The sequence below is a fragment of the Vidua macroura genome, chromosome Z, assembly GCF_024509145.1.
Source record: "Vidua macroura isolate BioBank_ID:100142 chromosome Z, ASM2450914v1, whole genome shotgun sequence".
NCBI lineage: Eukaryota > Metazoa > Chordata > Aves > Passeriformes > Viduidae > Vidua > Vidua macroura.
In genome coordinates, this window is record NC_071611.1 from 66,874,606 (window position 1) to 66,893,880 (window position 19,275).

The following is a 19,275-nucleotide window of genomic DNA, read 5'->3' on the forward strand; positions in this document are numbered from 1 at the left end:
AGTGCAGCACTTTTGTGCAGAAATATTTCATTAGCCCTGGTTTGCAAAGCTACTGCAGCAACTGGTGTGGCCAGAGCACCCCTTTCTGCACTTGGAAATGAGCTGAGTCAGCCATGGGATAAGGCAGGGCATTCCCCAGGTGTGCCCATTGTGAATTCCCTGTGCCCCGACTGTGTCGCGTCCCGCTCCTCAGTGACATCCCGCCCAGCCTGGAACATGGAACTCCCCGTTTCCAAGGACACGTGGCCATTGTCACCAGCACACAGCAGGACCGGTCAGACCCTTTGGCGGCTGCATCGAGAGCAGAGGTGTTGGAGCAATAGCGAGTGTTGTTCCAGCTTGGTTGGTTCTAGAACACGTTGTTCAAGAGGCCGATCCACACACTGAGTGGAGGTAATTATTTACAGTTCTGTGCAGAAAGGGGGGCACTCAGGGACAAATTCACAAAGCCAGCACCACAAGAACCAGTGTCTTAGTATTTCTACATTTTAGCAAAGAAAGGAATTAGTGTTCATTGACTGCAAGTTCCCTAGTTCTCTTCATAATTAGTATTCTGTCTGCTGTCAGTTAATGATCCTCTTGCTTCTCATGCTAATTAGTCTGCATGCTCAGACTCTACCTTCTTCTTAGTGAGAGGCTTCTTGAGTGGATAGCCATGGTCTGCCCCTGCTGGAATGGCCTTTTACCTCGCAGGAGGTGATTCAGCCCAGTTTCTGCATTGGCTTTATCAGTTTGTTCCTTTCCTTGGGGGTTCTCCCAAATGTCTTTGTGCCCATAAATTCTCCATTCTTTGTGTCCACCACTTTGTGTACATCCTTCTTCCCAAGCCTTGCTAACCTCCCCTGTGTCTGAGGTAGCTGAAGCCTGTCAAGCCCTACACCTCAACAAGGCAATTCAGCCAAGAAGCAACCTGCCTTTCAAAGACCTGGCCATCACTTAGAGCTTGTTGGCTACTTCTTGTTTCATGGGAATAATCTCCCTCCTTGTTGATTAGCCTTGAAAGCCACAAAGGACAAATATCAAAGCACACATTTTCCTAACAAATATTTTGCATTTTGCAGATTTTTCAGCAGGATCAGTGGCTGTGTGGGAGCCAGAGCACCTGAGGCAGAGCGGGATGGCAGAGCTGTGGGGCTGGGCACGATCCAGAGCGTTCCGCAGGGCCCCCAACAGCACTGCGATGCCCGTCAGGGTGACCCAGAGGTCCCAGGACCAACAGGTGAGGGGCAGCTGTCGGGCTCTGCGAGTTGCCAGGGGGTGGGGGCTTGTCTGTGGTGTTGGTGTCAGGTGCTGCTGACCCTGCGGGACCTGCTGGGCAGGGCTGGGGCCCCACTGGTGCTCCAAGGGCCCCTCTGAGGCAGCTGCCTGGGTGGAAGTGACTCACAGGGATGACACGGAGGAGGTGCCAGCAGAAATGGGAGGTTCCCTATGCTTTGACATTGAGGAAATTCATGTTCTGGGAATGGTTTGTGGCCAAAATGCATGGATTTCCCATTGTTCTATATTTATACCAGAGTCATCAAAAGTGTAAGGATAAATGAAATCCTTGAACAGTAATTTTTGTAGTATTAGGAGTAGGCATCACTTTATTCCTGGCTCTGGTGCATAGTGGAAAACTCCAGCCACATGCACACCACTTTCAAAGCTTTTCCACTTATTGATACATTTTTAGCAAACAAAGAAATGACTGTTCATTGGTTCTAAATTACATCATTCTCCTCATTAATTAGTATTATATCTTGTCTTGGATATTGATGTCTTCCTTCTTATGCTAATTAGTCTGCATTTTTCAGTCTTTATTATCTTTTTCTCAGACAAGTTGTTTTGAGCTCTGAGGCTGAAATGTCTTTATTAGTTTCTTCTTTGTCTTCTGGCTACATGTTCTTGGAGGGCTATGAAGTCTAGATTCCAGGTTTCTGTAAGGTTTTAAACTTTTACACCCTCAAGCTTTGTTCATTGAAGGTTATCAGGGTTACTTCAGCAAAACTAGAAGTTTTGGTGATCTAACAATCCAACTCTGGCAATAGACTGTCAAAAGACACTTAGCTGCTTCTCTCTAAAGCAGAAAATTGCAATGCTTAAGACTAATACACTGCTTGTGATCAATATACTGCTTATGATTAATTAATTAATGACAACATCAATTAAAATAAAAAATTAGGAAAAAAATGTATGCTAAACAAGCAATGAAAAGCTGCATAAGTAATCCAAGCTGATGAGTTTGGTACCTTACATGATTTTTTTCATTCTTCTATCAAATGCACAGATGCTTTTAGAGCATACTCATTCGTTAAGGTCACGTAAAAGGATGTGGGTGACTCCCTGTTCCTTTTCGTGTCCAGTCCCTGTCCTCAGCTCTGCCAGTAGTGATGACTGAAACAGAAATATTAATGGAATTGTGTTGAGGCAGCACTTTGTGCAAATGACAGCAACATGGATGAAGGATGAACAGTCTCACAAGCAAAATATTGAAGGATTTCTAAAATACTGTTGAATATTGCTGCTACAGAACTTTGCAAGTGACACTCCTATTTCATTAAAAGTTCAGGCAAATTTCAGATGAATAGCTTTTTAGCTTCACTGTCAGGCAATTTTGCTTTCAGAATGAAGCAGTTGGATGGCAGTAGGTTGTTTTTCTTCAAAAATACACTTATGCCTATAGACATTTTAGTGATTTTTGCACTGCAATGGAATGTGACATATTCTGTACTAAATGATGACTTTAGCCACTCAACCCAAATTTTGTTAGGATAAACTGTTTCCATTTCACATCTATGCAAATAATTGCATCTAGAGCTGAGGAAAAGAGAAGGGGTTTTGGTGCCTGTTACAGTTGAAATTCAGCTTTTACAGTTGATGTTAATCTTGGAGCTTCCTTAGTACGAAATAAATCCCAGTGTCAGGTGTTTCCCCAACTTTGTGATCTTTTTGTGAACTACTCTCACCTGGATTGTTAGCTGAACACTGGCCAGTTCAGTTGTACTCAGGCACTTGATTTCAAGGGAAGCCTGTGCCTATAAATTCCAGCAATTGGGAAAGGATGACTTGCTACTTGAACACTTGGCTGCATGAGAGGCTAAGTGAGGATTGCTCTCTCAGGGCAGTTTTGTAGCTGGCTGCTTGCAGAGGGAGAACTGTGTCAAAGCAGCCCTTTCTAGTGATGTGACAGCAAACCTTCGCAAACACAGCTCTTGTTTAAAATGAAGGGCCTAGTTCATCAGCAGTGATGGAGAGTAGGCTGAAGTTTTTACAGAAATTATCTTTTTCCTTCTAGCCTAATGCCAACGAGGCATTGCACAATGGAAGTGTGCAGAATGTCAAATTGTATAACCCACTTGCAGGTATGGTTGCCTTTCACATTTTGCTCAATGTCTGTAAGACTTTCAATTTGGTAATTAATTTTTGCAGCATATTCTTGGGACAGGGGATCTCTTGTGTTCAGAGATCTCAGCTGGAGGTGGTATGCCCTCAGGTCAACCTTGCAGTCTCTTGTCACTGCATTTAGCCACTGGTTTGTTTTCCCCTGAGAAAGCCTGCCAGTCCTTCCGTGTTCCCATACTGCTTGATGGGATGCAATCTGGAGCATTGAGGTCAAGGTTTGGACCACTCCATGCACCTAAATTCACTGCCTTGGTAGCTAAGGTTTTGATTTTGGAGTATCTAGGCACTCTCATTATCCTTTAAATTTAATTGGGAAATTGAAAGAAAATGACCTTGAGGAAGTTGCATAGAGAATTTCATAAGGTCAGCATGGGAAACTTTGCTTGATTAGTTTTTTTGTCTTGGTCGTTAATAAGTGAGTGTTGCCACAACACTGTGTTGGGTTCTTTTCAAGGAAATGGAAAAGAAGATATTGATGTCATCTTCCCCACGGATTCCATCAATTCCCACAAAGCACAACATGCTTAGGTGATGTCATTTGTTATTAATCTGTTCTCAGTGCTGTTTCCCCAAGGAGCCTGGTTCCAGGCAGACTTGAGGTGCACATTCCCCTTACAGGCACTCAGAGGTGCCGCCTGCAGCAGTGAGCTGAGCCAGGTACAGCCAGCTGCCCTGAGAAAAGCAGGCTCTCACCTGGCTGTGGCTGCAGTCACCTGCCTGCAGGGACTTCCCTGCCACTGCAAGTGCAGCTCTTGCTCTGCCTTAGCCTAGTGCAGAGCATTTTAAACTAGCATCATGGTGGCTTTTTGGAGAGACAAAACTAAATTTCAAATTTCTCACTGGGGACATTCTGTTTCACATTGTGAATGATGGTTTGTAATTCTTGGTGGTGGTCTACACAGATCCTAAGGGAATATTTAACATTCAGTAACTGGGGTGTGAGGACTGGCAGTAGTGAGACAATTGTGGAACTTGGTGCTGCTTTGGCTTTAGGCTGGCACAGAGAAACTCAGGTGAGAAAGGTCTGGTTGCTGGTAGGTACAGGGTGCCTTTGCAACATGCTCCATGCAGTACCAGTTAGGGACTGGGCTTTGTCACAGAATCAGAGAATATGCTGTGTTGGAAGGGATCCACAAGGATATTCAAAATCAGCTCTCTCCCCAAGAATATCCATCATTGATGGATATCCCCAAGAATATCCATCATCAGTTTAAATTAACTTTCTTGATCAACTTGCCTTCTCCTATCTTCCCATTTGACACTTGTTTTTCTGTTTTCCTCTCCTTTGGGAAAACAAGCAGATGTGAGAAGAACCGAATCAAACGCTTCATGTCCTGCCCCTGAGAAAAAGAGAACAAAGCCCATGAAGCCTACAGAGAGTGAAGGGAATCCTTGCAGTGCTGTTTATCGCCGACCCTACAGGGACAGGGTGATTCATTTACTTGCTCTGAGGACTTACAAGAAGCCAGAGTTACTTGCTCGCTTGCAAAGAGATGGAGTCATGCAAAAGGACAAGGGCACCCTTGGAAAGATCCTTCAGCAGGTGATATTGTGGAGTTTCTGTCAGCAATTTTTCTACCACACTATTCTTTTGTTCCTAATTGTAACTTGTTCCTCCACTGTTTAAATTAGATACTAACGAGCGAGTTAGGAAATGCTCCCTGTTAAATTTTTTCCATCAACTTCATCCAGAGGTCTCAAGCTGCAAGTCCATGTGAGAAAAAGAAAGAAAACTTCAAAACTTTTGGGGCATTGATGTTTTGCTAGAATAGTTGGCAATGAGTAACACTTTGTAATGTTGTTGCTTCTCATGCCTTATTCCATTCCCTTTCTTTTCTATGCACTGTTTGACTGCTTCATGGAGTAACTTCACAGGGGTTCCTTGACTTTGTGAAATGGTTTGTCATAGCACTTAAAATTTCCTGGGATAAGTTTCAGAGGAGAGAAGTTCAGTAACTGCAGAGGCCAGTATTTAATTTGAACAGAGCTGGTGGCCTCTCAATAGTACTTGGCTGCTGCTGGGATCTGTGAGGATTGCCTTCCAGGGAAGGGTGTTCCTGGCAAATCCTCCTTGATAAAGATGGTAGCCAAACTTTGATCAGAGAGTTTCTTTGCTGTCACATGAATTAAATCTCCATTTTCCTTGGACCTATTTTATTCAGTAACTTCTCCAGTGCTCCTCTGAATTCCTTATTACAACCGGTTATAGGATGCACACCCATTGAAAGATGCAGTGGTTCTTTCCCTCCTTTTTCAGTATTCCCTGTTCCCCTAGGTTTTTGCTTAATCATGCAAGCATTAATATATCAATAGGAATATTTCCACTTTAGCTAGGAAAACAATGTCTTGGAACCCAGTCAAGGGAGGAAAATTCCACATGGACACACTTTCAGTTGATCTCACAGTGACTTTTAAAAACTCATTCCTTGAACATATCAAGTTTCTTGCTGGGTTTGCCCAGGGCAGTGGTAGGGTTTTTTCACCCTGAAGACATTCACAATATAATGAGAGCCGTGCTCTGCCATCTCAACTGAAGTAACTCATTTAGATTTCAAGCTGACTATAAATTTTCAAAGCTCAGCTCCTTAGAAGGTAAAGGATGAAAATATTTTCTCCTGTTCCATTGCAATGTTTGAGGAGTTTTCCCTGGAGGCAATGTGCTGTATGAGGTGGGGACTGCCTCAAGCTCCTGGTTTGCATTCTTAAAGGTCTGTGTGAGCAGCCCTGCACCCTGAAATGCCTTGCTCAGGCTTTTCTGGATATCAGAGCAAGTGGGGTTGATTTTGTATAAATCTCAAATGGGCAGTGTGAGCTTGTTGAGATCTGGTACACACACACTTGCTTCCCTTCCAACACAACCTGAGTTCTGCTTCTAAGAAGTGAATTCCCAGTTCTGGGTATCTTTGTTACTTTAACATTTTTTTTCAGCTGTGGAAAAACAGACGTCAACACAGACCCAAATTATCAATGTTTATGATTTCAAGGAGAAAAGAAAAGTAAAAGTTGTGACAGATGCTAGTGGTGTGTGATTGAGTTATTCAGCGTGTTGCAGAGGGCAAATTGATGGAGACTTTCCCAATGGGCTTCTCTATGGAACTCTGAGCAGGTGTCAGGTGATGAAGTCTAAACCAGCTCTTCTGGTATCAGTGGTCTTGAGGTTTTACTACCTCATTTTACCTTTTTGTGTAGACTTTGTATTTGTCTTGAGGAAGATATGCACCTCATTTCTTTTTGAAAGAATACATCAAGGAATGTGCATGGCCTTCTCATGGTAGGGCTTTGCTGGAATGAACCCTGGCCCTGCCACATGAAGAGGGACTCTGGGCCTGCCCACCTCTCCTTACACACTGTAGCACTAAATGTTGTTTTCAAAGCAACTCTTGCTAGATATGAATGGAGATACTTTTTTTCCAATTAGTGAAACATTAATATGGCTTAAAACTCATGTGATAGAGGAATAATTAAGCTCTTCACAAAAAGTCATTGTTTAGTTCAAATTGTGTACTCACAAACAACTGTTCAGGACCAATTATATTTCTGTAGTTTGCATACAGCAACCAAAATGAACATTTATTTTCCAAAATGTCTGCCTGTAGGTAGCCAACTGGAATCCAAAGGATAATTCCTTCAGTCTGAAGGAACATCTGTTTCAAACCCTTCAAACTGATTGGCCTGGCTACAGTAAAATTGATAGAGAGAATTTGAAGTTAATACTTTCTAGGTAAGTTCAGAAAGTTCCTTCTTTTGGGGAAGGAAAAGAGCCTTTTCAGAAGAAAACCCTGGGAAATGAAGCCTAGGTTCTTAGAATATACTGAGATAGCAGGGACCTGCCAGGATCCTGGCCCTGCACAGGACACCACAAGAATCACACCAGGTGCCCATGAGTGCTGTCCAAACACTTCCTGAAGCCTTGCTGCAGTGGCCACTGGCCTGGAGAGCCTGTTGCAGTGCTCAAGCACCCTCTGGGGCACTAATGTTTTCCTGATATCCTGCCTAAAGCTCCCTCAACTCAGCTTCATGCTGTTTCCTTGAGTCCTGGCACTGAAGGTCTGCAAAGAGAGTACTATGGCAGTTGATAGTTAGGCCTTGTAACTTGAAATATTGGACCATCCTTATAGAAAAACAGCTCCATCTCAGAACCCCACCGGCGGCAGCCAAGCGACATCTCCAGGGCCTTCTGAGAGAGATGCTCCAGCAAGACCTGCTCAGGTATTTTGTGCATTTTTAACATTCTGGACTGCATAGTAAATTTTAGCAGACTTGCTGGTGGTGTAAAAGCTGTCATGTGAATGTACAGGATGTTCCCTTTTGGGGAAGCTTTTGATGGAGCTCCTGAAGGGAATGTCTTTCTCCCAAAGCATTTTAGCTACAGACTTGAAGTAGGACTTGCTAAGATGAGAAAGTAGGAATGAGGTAGAGCCTGTATTTACCTGCAGTACTTCCTGATTTGAATGCTCTTTTTAGTCAAGAAATATGTGTTTTCAATCGTGGCCAGTTCAGAAATGCTGCTTTTTCAGAATGGGAGCAAAAGCTGATCCTGATGGTTAATGAATGAATTATGTTGTTATTGTTGCAGAAATGGCCTCTGGCTTCTGACTTTACCAGTCCATTGATGAGCAAGAAGAGGAGAATTGATCACCAGCACAGTCATATCCAGCCAGCAGCTGGTGGCCACTTTTCTTCCTTGCTTCTGCCTTCCACATCCCTCTTCACTATGGTCAAGCCTCCAAGTGTCGGCTCTATTTCCCCCTGCACACCTGTGGTGCAACAAACAGAGAAATTTCAGAGTTCCAGCATCCCAGAGCCCGCCAGGGTGCAGAAGGAGATCCCCAATTCAAATGGGAAGAAAAACGAATTAGGGAGGCTGCAGCAGTTTTGTCCCTTGGATTTCAATGAAGGTATTATTGTGCTGGTTTTCCTGATTCCTGTGTGGATACTGTGGTGTAAAGATTTGGTTATTAAGGGAAGCTTCTGCCTGAATTAAGGTGAAACACCACTCTTTTCACAGTCAATAGCAAAAATGTTATTTAACAGTAAATGCAAACTAGGGAGATAGAAAGAAATAAGAGAAGAGAGGCAGGGTGAGGGGAAGAGAGAGACATTAAGTAGCAAGTTATCAGCACCACATGGACTCTCTGATGTCCAGCTGGTCCTTCTTCACCCGTGGTCTTCTCAGTGGTAGGGGTCCCCAAGTTGCTCTGGAGGTACCACCTTTATACTGTCCAAGATTGGGGTACCACAGGGTGGTCACAGCTGTCCCCACGTTTTGGGTTAGAAGCCATGTAAGCAGTGATTTTCCTTACCCACAGTCTCTACAGTGGAGTTTTTGTCTGGTGTCCTAATTCCAAACCTTCACCTCTGTTAGGCCAAGGCTTAGAGCTTTTCTTCATGCCATCTGTGCTTCTCTCAAATTCCTCTTGTGGTGGCTTATCTTATGTGAACATCCTTCTTTGACAGTGTTCTGAAATAGTTAATTGTGCTCTTGCATCTTGTGAAAAGGGAGCTTTGAAACCAGGCACTGGATACATGAAGGCACTACTCACATTACTGGTCTACTATTATCCCTGCTATATGGTAATGAAAAATCAAGACTTTTTTTTTTTTTTTTTTTTTTTTTCCTGCCTTTACATTACATTGTAACTCTGGGTTTAAAAGACAACAGCAGTAAAGTCCAGAACCTGTGCTTCTTGAACCTTGTCTAAAACTATATTGATTTTTAGCAATTCTCCCTCTAAGTAGTGCAAAACCAATCAAGAACAAAGAAATGTGAAATAAATTACTGTTGAGAGAAGCTGGTTAAAAAGAAGAGCCAGCCACTAGAAAGCCACAGGGAATGGATGTTTTCTTTCCATCTGATTTCTAGTAAAATGACAGTTGACTGAGATAGCACTGTTTCCATCAGCAGCTTTTCAAGACTGCATGCTGAAGACAGAAACCTGTCACACATTTATTGCAGACTGGTTTACTGAAACATGTCAGTCAAATCTCAGTGATTCCATGCTTGTTTATTGAACTCAGCCTTTTCATGGAAACTCCAAATGCTACGAAACTTGGGCTGTGGTTTCCTGGAGTTCTACTTTGAACTGGGCTGTGAGTTCCCCTCCATCCTAGCTGCAGAATTTCTTTCTTCAAAAGCTGTGGAAGTGGTGCAGACTGAAAACAATATTGAAAAGCTAAACATAAATGCATACAGAACGCCTGATTTCTGATGACAGAGACACACCCAGTAGGACAGAGTTTAGCTGCTTTGTTAAGTCTGTGTGTGGTCTCTTTTGGAGGTTGACTGTGCAAAGTACAAGTTGGGTTTAGCCTGAAGGCTAGCCTGGAGTGTGCAGATGCCTCTTGCTAGTGGTGGTGTGCTTGTAGAGACAGGTGCTTTGACATGGTCTTTCCACATTTCTTCTGGAAATACACACGGTACCTGCAAACCTTGGGAAGGCTTTGGAAGGATTTCTGCTCGATTCTATAAACACATGAGCAGCTTTCTTCAGGCCAGTTACAAAATTCTGCCCAGCTGGTGCAGGAGAAATCTGTTCTGTGCTTTTAGTTGGGGCTTAGGCTGAAGCTTTCATGTGGATGGAGCTATGAGATCAAAAGCACTTTTGGAAATTAAATGCTCACAGCAAAGCTCTTCTTCCAAGTTGTATTGAACACATTGTTACTATTGGTATTTATGTCCAGTTTTATTACCACTTTTACACTTCTTTTTATGCTTCTGCTATATCATGTAATAATTTTAATGCTAAAATCAACTAAACCAAGTGGAACATGACACAACAGCTGTTTCCTTAGGAATTAAAGCTCAGAGAGCTTAAAGATTGGCAAGAATGGCTGGATTAACAGGATTTTTTGTCCTGGAAAATGGAAATGGAAGATAATAAGGAAAATAAAGGATCATATGGTTTTTGGATGCTTACCTCAAAACCTCAAATGGAAAGCAGAGAGAGATTACCAAGATCCTGAGTGTTCCTTCCTATTTCAGCTGACTTTTCCTTATGGCAGGTCTTTTTATTATGATCATAATTCTTCAACATTTCTTTGGAAAGAGGGCTTTGATGTTTTGTGTGCAATTCTTCCTGAATGTTTTTGAAAAGAGGCAAAGGGCAATTCACAAGTGCAGGGCTGTTTCCAACCCCATCTTGCCTTGTTATTGAGGAACACTCAGTTTTGGCTGCAGGTTGTTGGAGCCTTAGTGCCAGTAAGCCCTATAGAATGGAATTCGCTTTCCTGCTGACAAGAGTGCAGACACTCATCCAAACATCAAACATTGGGCCTCTGCAACTGGAAGGGGAGTGGGGATAAAAAAAAATTTCAGCTTTCTTCTTTATTTCTTGTTAGAACCTCAATGTTGATCTCTCTCAGGCTGTTGTCTTTTGTGAAGCTGCATCTGTTGCTGCATGACTTGAATGGCTGTGCAGATGTCACTTCATGCCTTCAAATAAGAAAAGCTGAGCTGGGGCTTGATATGGAAAAAAAGGGCAGGAGATCATTCTCCTTTAAAATGCCTTTATTAAAGTGACCAGCTCGGGTGGGGGCCCGACGGGTTGCACGCACACCGCCGCTGCTGCTGCTTCCCGGAGTAGCACAGAGCAGGAGGAGGAGTGCAGCTTTGGCCGCTTGGCACGCAGGCAGAGCTGGGGATTCTGTCCTCATGGGAGTGGCAGGATTCCACAGTTTGACTTCTGGTCAGGGGTCCTCATTCTAGCATGTATCTCTGGTGGTAAGAGTGAGACATTAGAAGGTAGGACTGATTGCTCACCCTTTGCCGTAGTTTGAGTCCTTCAATTTTATTGTGGCTCGCTGTTTTAGGGGTTTTTAGTGCTGCATTCGGTGTGTTTCTTCATTTGCATGCTGCTTCTGATGTCACTTCCTCCTCACAGTCCCGGGTGCCATTTTCTAGGAAGCAGCAGGGGTGAGACCTGACCCGACTGGAAAAAAGGATTTCTAACGGGAGATGAACAATAGGAAGTTAATAGGGAATGAACATGGGGTGATTAACAAGGGCTGAACAAGGGGTAGTTAACCAGGGGTGAACAATGGGTAATTAACAATCACTTAACAACTGGCCATTAAGTAAACACTTTCTAACCTTTTAGAAGTGAGCAGTTTCTTATTCATAGCAGGTCTAACACTGTGGTAATGCACAATCTGTAGAATAGACTGGCCATTCTCTCTTGCTAAACCCTGGGACTGGCTACTGTGGACAAGGTCGTGTTTGCCCTATTATTAAATGTTATTGGTTCTTGTAAGTAATTTGCTGTGAGAAGAAAGCTCTGAAGGACTTTTCAAGACTCTCCAATGGGATCTTTTGGCTTTTTAAATATCTCCTGATGAAGATGTCAAAATTCTTTTCTGCAGGAAATAGAGAAGATACTTCCATTGCCTCCACATGCTCTGCAACAAGCAACCAACCAGACTATTTGAGGTGATTAACTCTTGCCACTCTCACTGGGGTGCAGTGTCAAGCTTTTTCCTGTGCTGAAAGGATGAGTTTCAGAAGGTTTTGTTGGGCCTCAGAGCAGAGATGAACACCGAGGTGGGTTAGGTAGGATGGGCCCTCCCTTCCTGCAGTGCAGTCGCACAGGCTCAGCTGCAGCAGTGGTGCTGCATCCCCTCATCATATTTGCAGTGCAGGAGGGGAGGGAGAACTGTGTGTGTGTGTGTGGTATAAAACACTGGAAATTGCTCCCAGCTTGTGTCAGAGCAGTGATGTTGGTAAGGGCAGTCAGGCCTCCTGCAGCTCTGGGGCTCTGAGGCAGCTGTGGCCTTTGGAGCAGGCGCAGCAGGGCCCTGGGTCACATTGGATACAGCCAGGGATGCTCCATGGAAGGCTGAGGGCAAGCCTGGCCCTGCAGGGGAGCAGTGGAGTGAGGTCTGTGCTAGGGCTCTTGCTAGTAAATGTCACTGGGCAGAGGCCAGTAGTCCAAGCTCCTGCTTCTCAGGAATCTCTCAAAATGTTGAAAGGCATCTGTAGTTTTCTTTTCAAACTTATCCTTCATGGCAGTCAGGTGCATCTGGCCTGGGATGCATCCCTGGCATATGTTGTTGTCTGTCCTTGTACAGAATTTTAACTTCTTAAAAATATATTGCTTGTAAATACTTATCTCAGGATTGTTTGAAGTGTTTATTACCATGTGGAATGAGTTTTTGTCATTCCAAAGAGAACCAGATCTTCAGGCCCAGAGGAGCAGAAGCTTTAGTGTGACAGTGTTGGGATGTGGCATCTATTATTCTCATTGTCACTTCATCTTGGATTTGTATCATGAGCTTGATAAACCTCACATCTGTTGATTTGAGGGAGAAGTGATTGAAAAAGGTTTGACTCCCTTCAGTGGCTTTAAGCATTAATGAGTTTTGCCCTCCTTAGGAGTAGATGTGGTTTGGGTATTTCTTGATGTAGTTTCAGACTTGTCTAGAGTTTGTTTTTGTGGCTGTATTACAAAGGCCTCAGTGATGGTCAGTGATGTAACTGCTGTCCACTAGCAGAATCAATTATCATTAACTCGGCTTTGCTGTTAGACAGACAAAAATGTAGCTCAAAAGTCCAATTCCGTGCAATCAACTCCATAAATGCAGTCCCTGACAAAAATATTTTGCAGATGAATTTTCACAAGTAAACATAACTTAATTTTTTCCTACATAGAAAGAGAATATAATTTAGCTTCCTGAAGCTGCTGTGTTTGTTTGTCATTTGACATTTGAAATGAGGGCAAATATTTTCTAAATGTGCTCCACTTGCTAATGAAGAAAACCTTTAAATGTAAACTATTAATAACTAAGTGTCATAGAGATGTGGCAGATTTTGAGTTACCTGACTGCATTCTCTTGAAGCACATGAGCTTGAAAGTAGAAACCATCAGTCACAGCATGACTGATTTCAAGCTTGCCGTCTGTCTTTAACATTTCCCTGTGCTTGATGTAAAATTACATGTGTGTTTTATGGTATAGAAACATACTGGAATGTTCTCTTAGAGTTCACTCATAGAAAAATGGTCTCATTTTTTCCATTAGAAAATACATAGCCATTGTCTCCTTGGAGCAATGCCAGCGCTACAAGGATGACTTCAATGCAGAGTATGAGGAATACAGGAATTTGCATTCTCAGATTGACAATATCATAAAGAAGTTCAGACAGTTTCAGGAACAATGGAAGTCTCTGACTCCAGGCTCCGAAGCCTATCAGGTAAAGTGGGATAAAACCATGAAGACTGTGTGTCTTGGTTTGGAAAGACAGGTGTCTGCTAAGGAAGGCAGGAGCCACCCCTGAAATGGAAAAATGTAGACCCCTTCCCTCCAAATTGTTATAAATTTGAAATTAAGGGGGGCTCTCAGGCAAAAATACAGGAGCAGGAATAATAGTTCTTTATTAGGGAAGAAAAGAAAAAGATAAAATAAACAATATGATGAACCAAAACAACACTGACAAAGTCAGAATACAACCTGACACCCTGTTGGACAGGGTGTTGGTACAGTCCAATTGGAATTGTGGCTGCAGTCCTCCTGGAATGTCAGGTATGGTTCTCTTGGAGTAGTGATCCTGTAGAAAAAGGGTGTTGTCTTCCTCTGAAGAGGCAGCGGGAGAGGTAGCTGTTCCTCTGGGAAAATCCAGCACAGAAAAAAAGCTGTGCTGGTGGGCCAGAATCTCAAGACCATATGCAGGTAGGAATGCTTGGCTCCTCCATCTGGGCGAAGCATCTCACAATGGGATGTTATAGTTCTTACCAGTCATGCAGTGACACTCAATGGCCCATTATTAGATGTCTCCCCTGAGAGAGGGTTGGTTGTGGAAGAGATAAAGAAAACTGCCGACTTAACACAAGACAACTGCCATACATATGGCAGCATACATCTTGCTTTTCAATCTGGGACACTGTCCTTCATCACAGCAGTGTTTTGGATTCCTTGGAGCTGCTCAGTGAGACAAAGAGAAACTGTGAAATTGGCATATATGCTCAGACACTGCTTGGGCTGGGTCTGATTTTTGCAAGACCCTGCCCAAAAACCCCTGTTTGAGATGTCTATGAAGAAAATGTAAGGTGAGAGGTGTCCTAGGCAGAGTCCTAGGGCATGGGCTCCTTCTGTTGCCTGTTGAGAGATTTAATTAGAGATCTTGGGTGATTATGGGAGATGGAGATTTGCTTTTGCTAACCTCCCAAAAGAGTGGTGGCTCACAGAGAAGAACATCTCTAGAGTTAGACTGAGTGTACTTCTAGTGTTTTACCAAAGTTTGCATTTTATAGTGGTAGTGAAACATGCTTCATATTTTTTTCTTGAAGACTCTGCATCATCGAATCCTAGCAGATTATCAGCAGTTACAACAGGTATGTGTGACACCAGGCCTGCAGGGCTATGGTAACTGCTGAGTCTGACTCAAGGCTTTTTAAAGTAAAGGACATCAAATTCTAGACTCTGTGAAACTGTTGGCATGCCCTAATTTTCTTTTGCTTTATCCTTGCAGGGTAGCCCCAGCTACTCTGAAATGAAGAGCAGGTGCCAGTACCTCCACAAAAAGCTGTCCCATATTCAGAGCTGCATTTCTGAATTTGACCAGCAGTAAGTGGAGTACTGGCACCAGACATCTGCTTCAGCAAGGAAACATCTATGAACTCTGGGTTTTTTATTTCAACTAGAAGATTAGTTTTTTTAGGATTTTATAAATTAGTATTGAACAGTAGGTTATTTTACCACTGAGCAGTAGATAATTGCTTAAAAATGTAGGATTAGTTCAAAGAAGTTTAGTAAGTTTAAGAAGTTGAAAGATGATAGTATTGAACGTTAACAAGAAAGAAATCTTCCTATTGGTAATTCCTTCTCTCATTGTTGCTTGTGTCGTATTTGTAGTGGGTTTCTTTTGAACACTTCTTTTCTTCAAGTCTTCTTTCTTCAAGTCCACTGAAATAAATTTATCAGTAGGGGATGGAAGCCCACTACTTCTACTATGAAGTTGCGCAGATTTTAAGAAAATATTGTAGCAAATGGAAATACTTTATGATAAGTATAGGAGTGGTTTTTGACCTTTCTTGTTAATGCAAACTCTTTGTGTAATGTAGTGAAAGGCATAGAGGTTTGTACAAACCCCTCCCCAAATCACCTTGTTTTGGAGGGCTACAGTGGAGTGCACATGGGCTGCTCTAAGCTGTCAGCTGAAGCAGCTCCCAGGACTGCTTGTAAATCATGGCCTTAGCTTGTCAGTGAGCCAAGAAATATTCAGATCTTTGCAAGCATTCTGTAAAACACAGGCAGAAGTGTTGGAGGCAAGGTACTTCAATGGGTTTTAAAGAGAAATTGGGTTCGAGTGGCTCTAAAGGATCCCTATGAGTTTTGTAGTTTTCTCCAAACTAGTCTGTCACAATCTCAGTCTTTCTAGGCAGACACAGCCGTTAATTCCTGCACAGATCCATGGGGACTTTGACATCTAGACCCTTTGCTAAGTTTCCTGTTGGAAATATATTCAGCTGACAGGGTAGACGTGTGGCCAGCAATGTCATCACCTTCTTTTGGGAGAGATATGAAATTGACAGAGGGAAGACAATATTTGGGAACAATGAAAGGTGGCTGTGAATGCCCCTTTCTTCCTTGGAGAGTATTCTACAAATTCCTCAATTGTCTCCATGCCAATGATGTTGACCCCTGTAACCTGAAGAGGTCTTGGGGTGTTTTCTGATTGAACATTGTTGCCCTTCTGTTCTCCTTCAAGTGAAGTTCAAGAAATGTCACCTCTTGAACCCTGAGACTTGGGTCCATTTTTGCCTGGATCATGGGGTGCTCCTACAGCTCTGCAGTGCAGCAGCAGCAGGAACGCTGCCGTGGGGGGCATGGGGTGAATTCTGCTGGAGTGCCTCCCCTTGGCCTGGTGGCTGCTGCTGGTTGTCAGAGTGTGCAAGAGTGCTGATGGCAAGAGTGTCGCCTGAGACAGAGGTTTTACAAGGACATCCTTATTCTTGGTCACATTGCACTCTTCCTGTAAACTGCATTTAGGATGTGTAATATCCACATACTTATTAGGCCTGTGTATTTCTGGCTGTCATTTTTGTCCAGATTCCTTAAAAAAAACAAATGAGAAATAAAAAACACTCTAGTCAGGAAAAAACAAAAACCACAACACCTTTAAGTGGAAAAAGACTTGAATTTTACAACAAAATGTACAGTTGCTGGAAAGCTGCTTTATATGCCAGTTAAAAATTATTATATGAGCTCAGGAGGCTCTGTGAACCTTGGATCTAACTCTGTAAGCTCATAGCTGTAGAACAAAGCAGGAGCATCCCTGAAGACCAAAAGGATGCTCAAGACCCGTGGGAGTGGGGCAGAGCAGAGGAATATGGTGGGGATTAGCACCCTGCTAGCTTCACCAGAAGCCTGTCACCACTCCTCTGTCCCATGCCTGCTCACAGTTGGGGTAACCTGTGTTTCAAAACAGATCTGAGCATCCCAGCTTGCAGTGCTTCTAGTGAGGCTGCACCTGTGCATGGGGTTGTCCCCACCTGCTGCTGCAGAGAAGATTTTGGTGTAGGAAAAAGCAGAACTCATCAGGTTAATGAATAAAAATATGTCCCAGTCTTTAGAACATCTTTGTATATGAACTGGAGTATCCTTGGTCTTCAAGAGGATGGGCCTGTCATGGCCCAGGCTTGTCCAGTTGATTTCTCTTGTTAACTGAGCATGGCTGAACATATAAAGGAATGTAGGTAGTTGTTGATTTGCACTTACAGCCTATAGTCAGCCCCCCAGTCTTTATCCTTTTGAGCAAAGAATAGTGAGACTTTAACGTCATCAGCTTGGAATTCCCAGGTGAATCTTCAGGTCACGTGGAAAATGTTTCAGGTTAAAAACCCTAAAACAGTCTTGACGCTGACAGCCACAAAAGAATCAGGGCTTGCTTTCCTCTGACCAAGTCTGCCTCCCTGACACAAAGGACTTGACCAATAGCCTGCACAAGATGAAAATGGATAGAGTGATATTATTGTTGGGCTCAGCCATTGTTTTCAGCTGTTCTTGAATGAGAAGCTGGGAGTGGAACAGAACTGAGAAAAGGGATAGATCTCAATACTGGAGAGTTTAGTGTTTTTCCCCACTACCTGACCTGAACCTCCTCCTCCTTTCCAAATGTGACAGCCACGTATAGAGGCTAAGAATGGCTTCAAGACTTAATAAGATATATGCTTTCAAAATAACCATTTTCATAATAATAACACTGATTGCAAAATACATGTAGTAAAAATCTAATTCTGCGAGGACATCACTTTACTGGAAAGTCAGAAGTACTGACCTAGAGAGAAAGAATAACTGCAAACCTTTTAAAAATAAAGTTTTGACCTGAATTCAGCCTTCCACTTCAAACTACCCTCTGTACTTGTGTAAAGTTTTGCTGCCTTAGGTGTTTGTCTTCTCTGTCTTCAACCTGAGGCTTTGGAGCAGACCTGGACTGGCTGATATGTCTGTCTCTGTACTGACACCAATTTTTGCAATGTTTTGTAAAGAGATGCTGTGGACTTACAAGGACAGCAAATACTGTGTTACTTGCTCTCCACCAGCAGAACTTCCCTTAATACCACTGCAGTGAAGTGGGCACAAAAGATCTGAGGTAACCCATGATGGCTGCATACCATGTCACAAGCCTGGAAAGAGGACGCCATCTACAGCAAAGTTAGTGCCAGTCCTCCACACGATTTCTAATTATCCATCTATCCATCCATTCCCACAGTAAATTTCTAGCAATTCTGCACTTGCCACAAGATGGCAAAAATTTCACCAGACAAGCATTTAGGAAAGAGATTAGGAGGTTCCCACAGATTTACAGTAATGTCAGTGAAGATGGGATAAGAGTCATAATAGTGTCCTTGTTGCTTCCTGTTTTCAGAACCACTGGAAAAGTCTGACAGGTAACAAAAAAAATGCAGGGAGCCTACATATACTTACCTATAAAAAGGTATCCCCACAGAGCCTGGGTGGGGAATTGGCTGGATCAATGCTTGACCAAAGACTGGTGATCCTCTCCTATCTGATGTCCCCTTCCTTTTTATCTTTCTTCCCTCTTCCTTTAATGCTTCATAAACCAAACCCTTTCTCCCTTCCTCCCACTGCTACCTGAATACACTCTGGCTTTTGGGACACTGCCTGCATCTTCCATCAGTGCTCAGTGCTGCTGTTGGGGCTCAGTGGCTGCTCAGTTGAGGATATGGGTGTCCAAGGTGAGGCTGGGGATCTGACCAACCTGGTCTAGTGGAAAGTGTCCCTAGTCATGACAGGGGTGTTGGGACAAGATGATCTTTAAGTCTCTTGCAACTCAAGCCAATGGCTCTACCCAAGCCAGTATGGTTCTATGATACCAGTAAGCTACAAAAAATATCACCAGTGTAACACTCAAGTATGCTAATATATCCATAAGTAATCACATGAGACTGATTAGAGATTTTTTTTTAAATTTTGTATCAAAAATTTTACTTATTCAATCTAAAAATGTGTAATTTAGGGTACACTAAAAGAAAAACATACAAGAGTTTCAGGACATGCCTAATAAAATAGTTACTCCTTTTTCTAACAGTTTGGTTTTGTTTTCAAATCCACCACACCACAGCCTAAGGACAATAGCAAAGATTTTATGACTATCACGTGGAAAACCTTACTAGTGCAGAAAACTTTTTTTTTTTAGTCTCTATAAAGCTTAGTGCTAGTTTGGGACGAGAACACACATATATAGGACAGCAAAAATTAAGAGTGTAATCCATTTTTCAAAATTTATTTGCTAAAAGTTAATTTTGAGAGTTAGCTCTAATGAAGGACTCAGGACTTGCATCTCTACTTAAACTTAAGCCTAAATATATAATTTCAAATGCTATAGGTACTGCCTAGGGACATCCAAATTCATTACTGACCTCTTTCTTTGATACCAATGCT

The 19,275-nt window shown here is 42.8% G+C and overlaps 1 protein-coding gene across 3 annotated transcripts; it reads left to right on the forward strand.

The window, feature by feature from the left end:
• The first annotated feature begins 272 nt into the window (after nt 1-272).
• Nucleotides 273-17,703, forward strand: LOC128822221 (RNA polymerase II elongation factor ELL2-like). Of its 3 annotated transcripts, none has more exons than XM_054003864.1 (11): nt 273-393; nt 1,062-1,219; nt 3,275-3,341; nt 4,680-4,924; nt 6,978-7,102; nt 7,500-7,590; nt 7,958-8,279; nt 11,740-11,806; nt 13,393-13,564; nt 14,658-14,702; nt 14,840-17,703. In XM_054003864.1, exons 2-11 carry the CDS (start codon nt 1,118-1,120, stop codon nt 14,936-14,938), a joined length of 1,335 nt encoding a protein of 444 aa, XP_053859839.1. In that variant the 5' UTR covers nt 273-393; nt 1,062-1,117; the 3' UTR covers nt 14,939-17,703. The 3 variants fall into 3 exon arrangements, with proteins under 3 accessions (XP_053859839.1, XP_053859840.1, XP_053859841.1); XM_054003865.1 differs by having other exon boundaries at nt 4,683-4,924; XM_054003866.1 differs by lacking the exons at nt 3,275-3,341; nt 4,680-4,924.
• Nucleotides 17,704-19,275: the final 1,572 nt, after the last annotated feature.

Excerpts from the sequence above, each read along its gene's own strand:
- LOC128822221 (XM_054003864.1), top strand. The coding sequence starts at position 1,118 with ATGGCAGAGCTGTGGGGCTGGGCACGATCCAGAGCGTTCCGCAGGGCC. Across the intron at positions 4,925-6,977 it reads TTGGAAAGATCCTTCAGCAG|GTAGCCAACTGGAATCCAAA; the intron begins GTGATATTGTGG and ends GTCTGCCTGTAG. Across the intron at positions 13,565-14,657 it reads CAGGCTCCGAAGCCTATCAG|ACTCTGCATCATCGAATCCT; the intron begins GTAAAGTGGGAT and ends TTTTTCTTGAAG.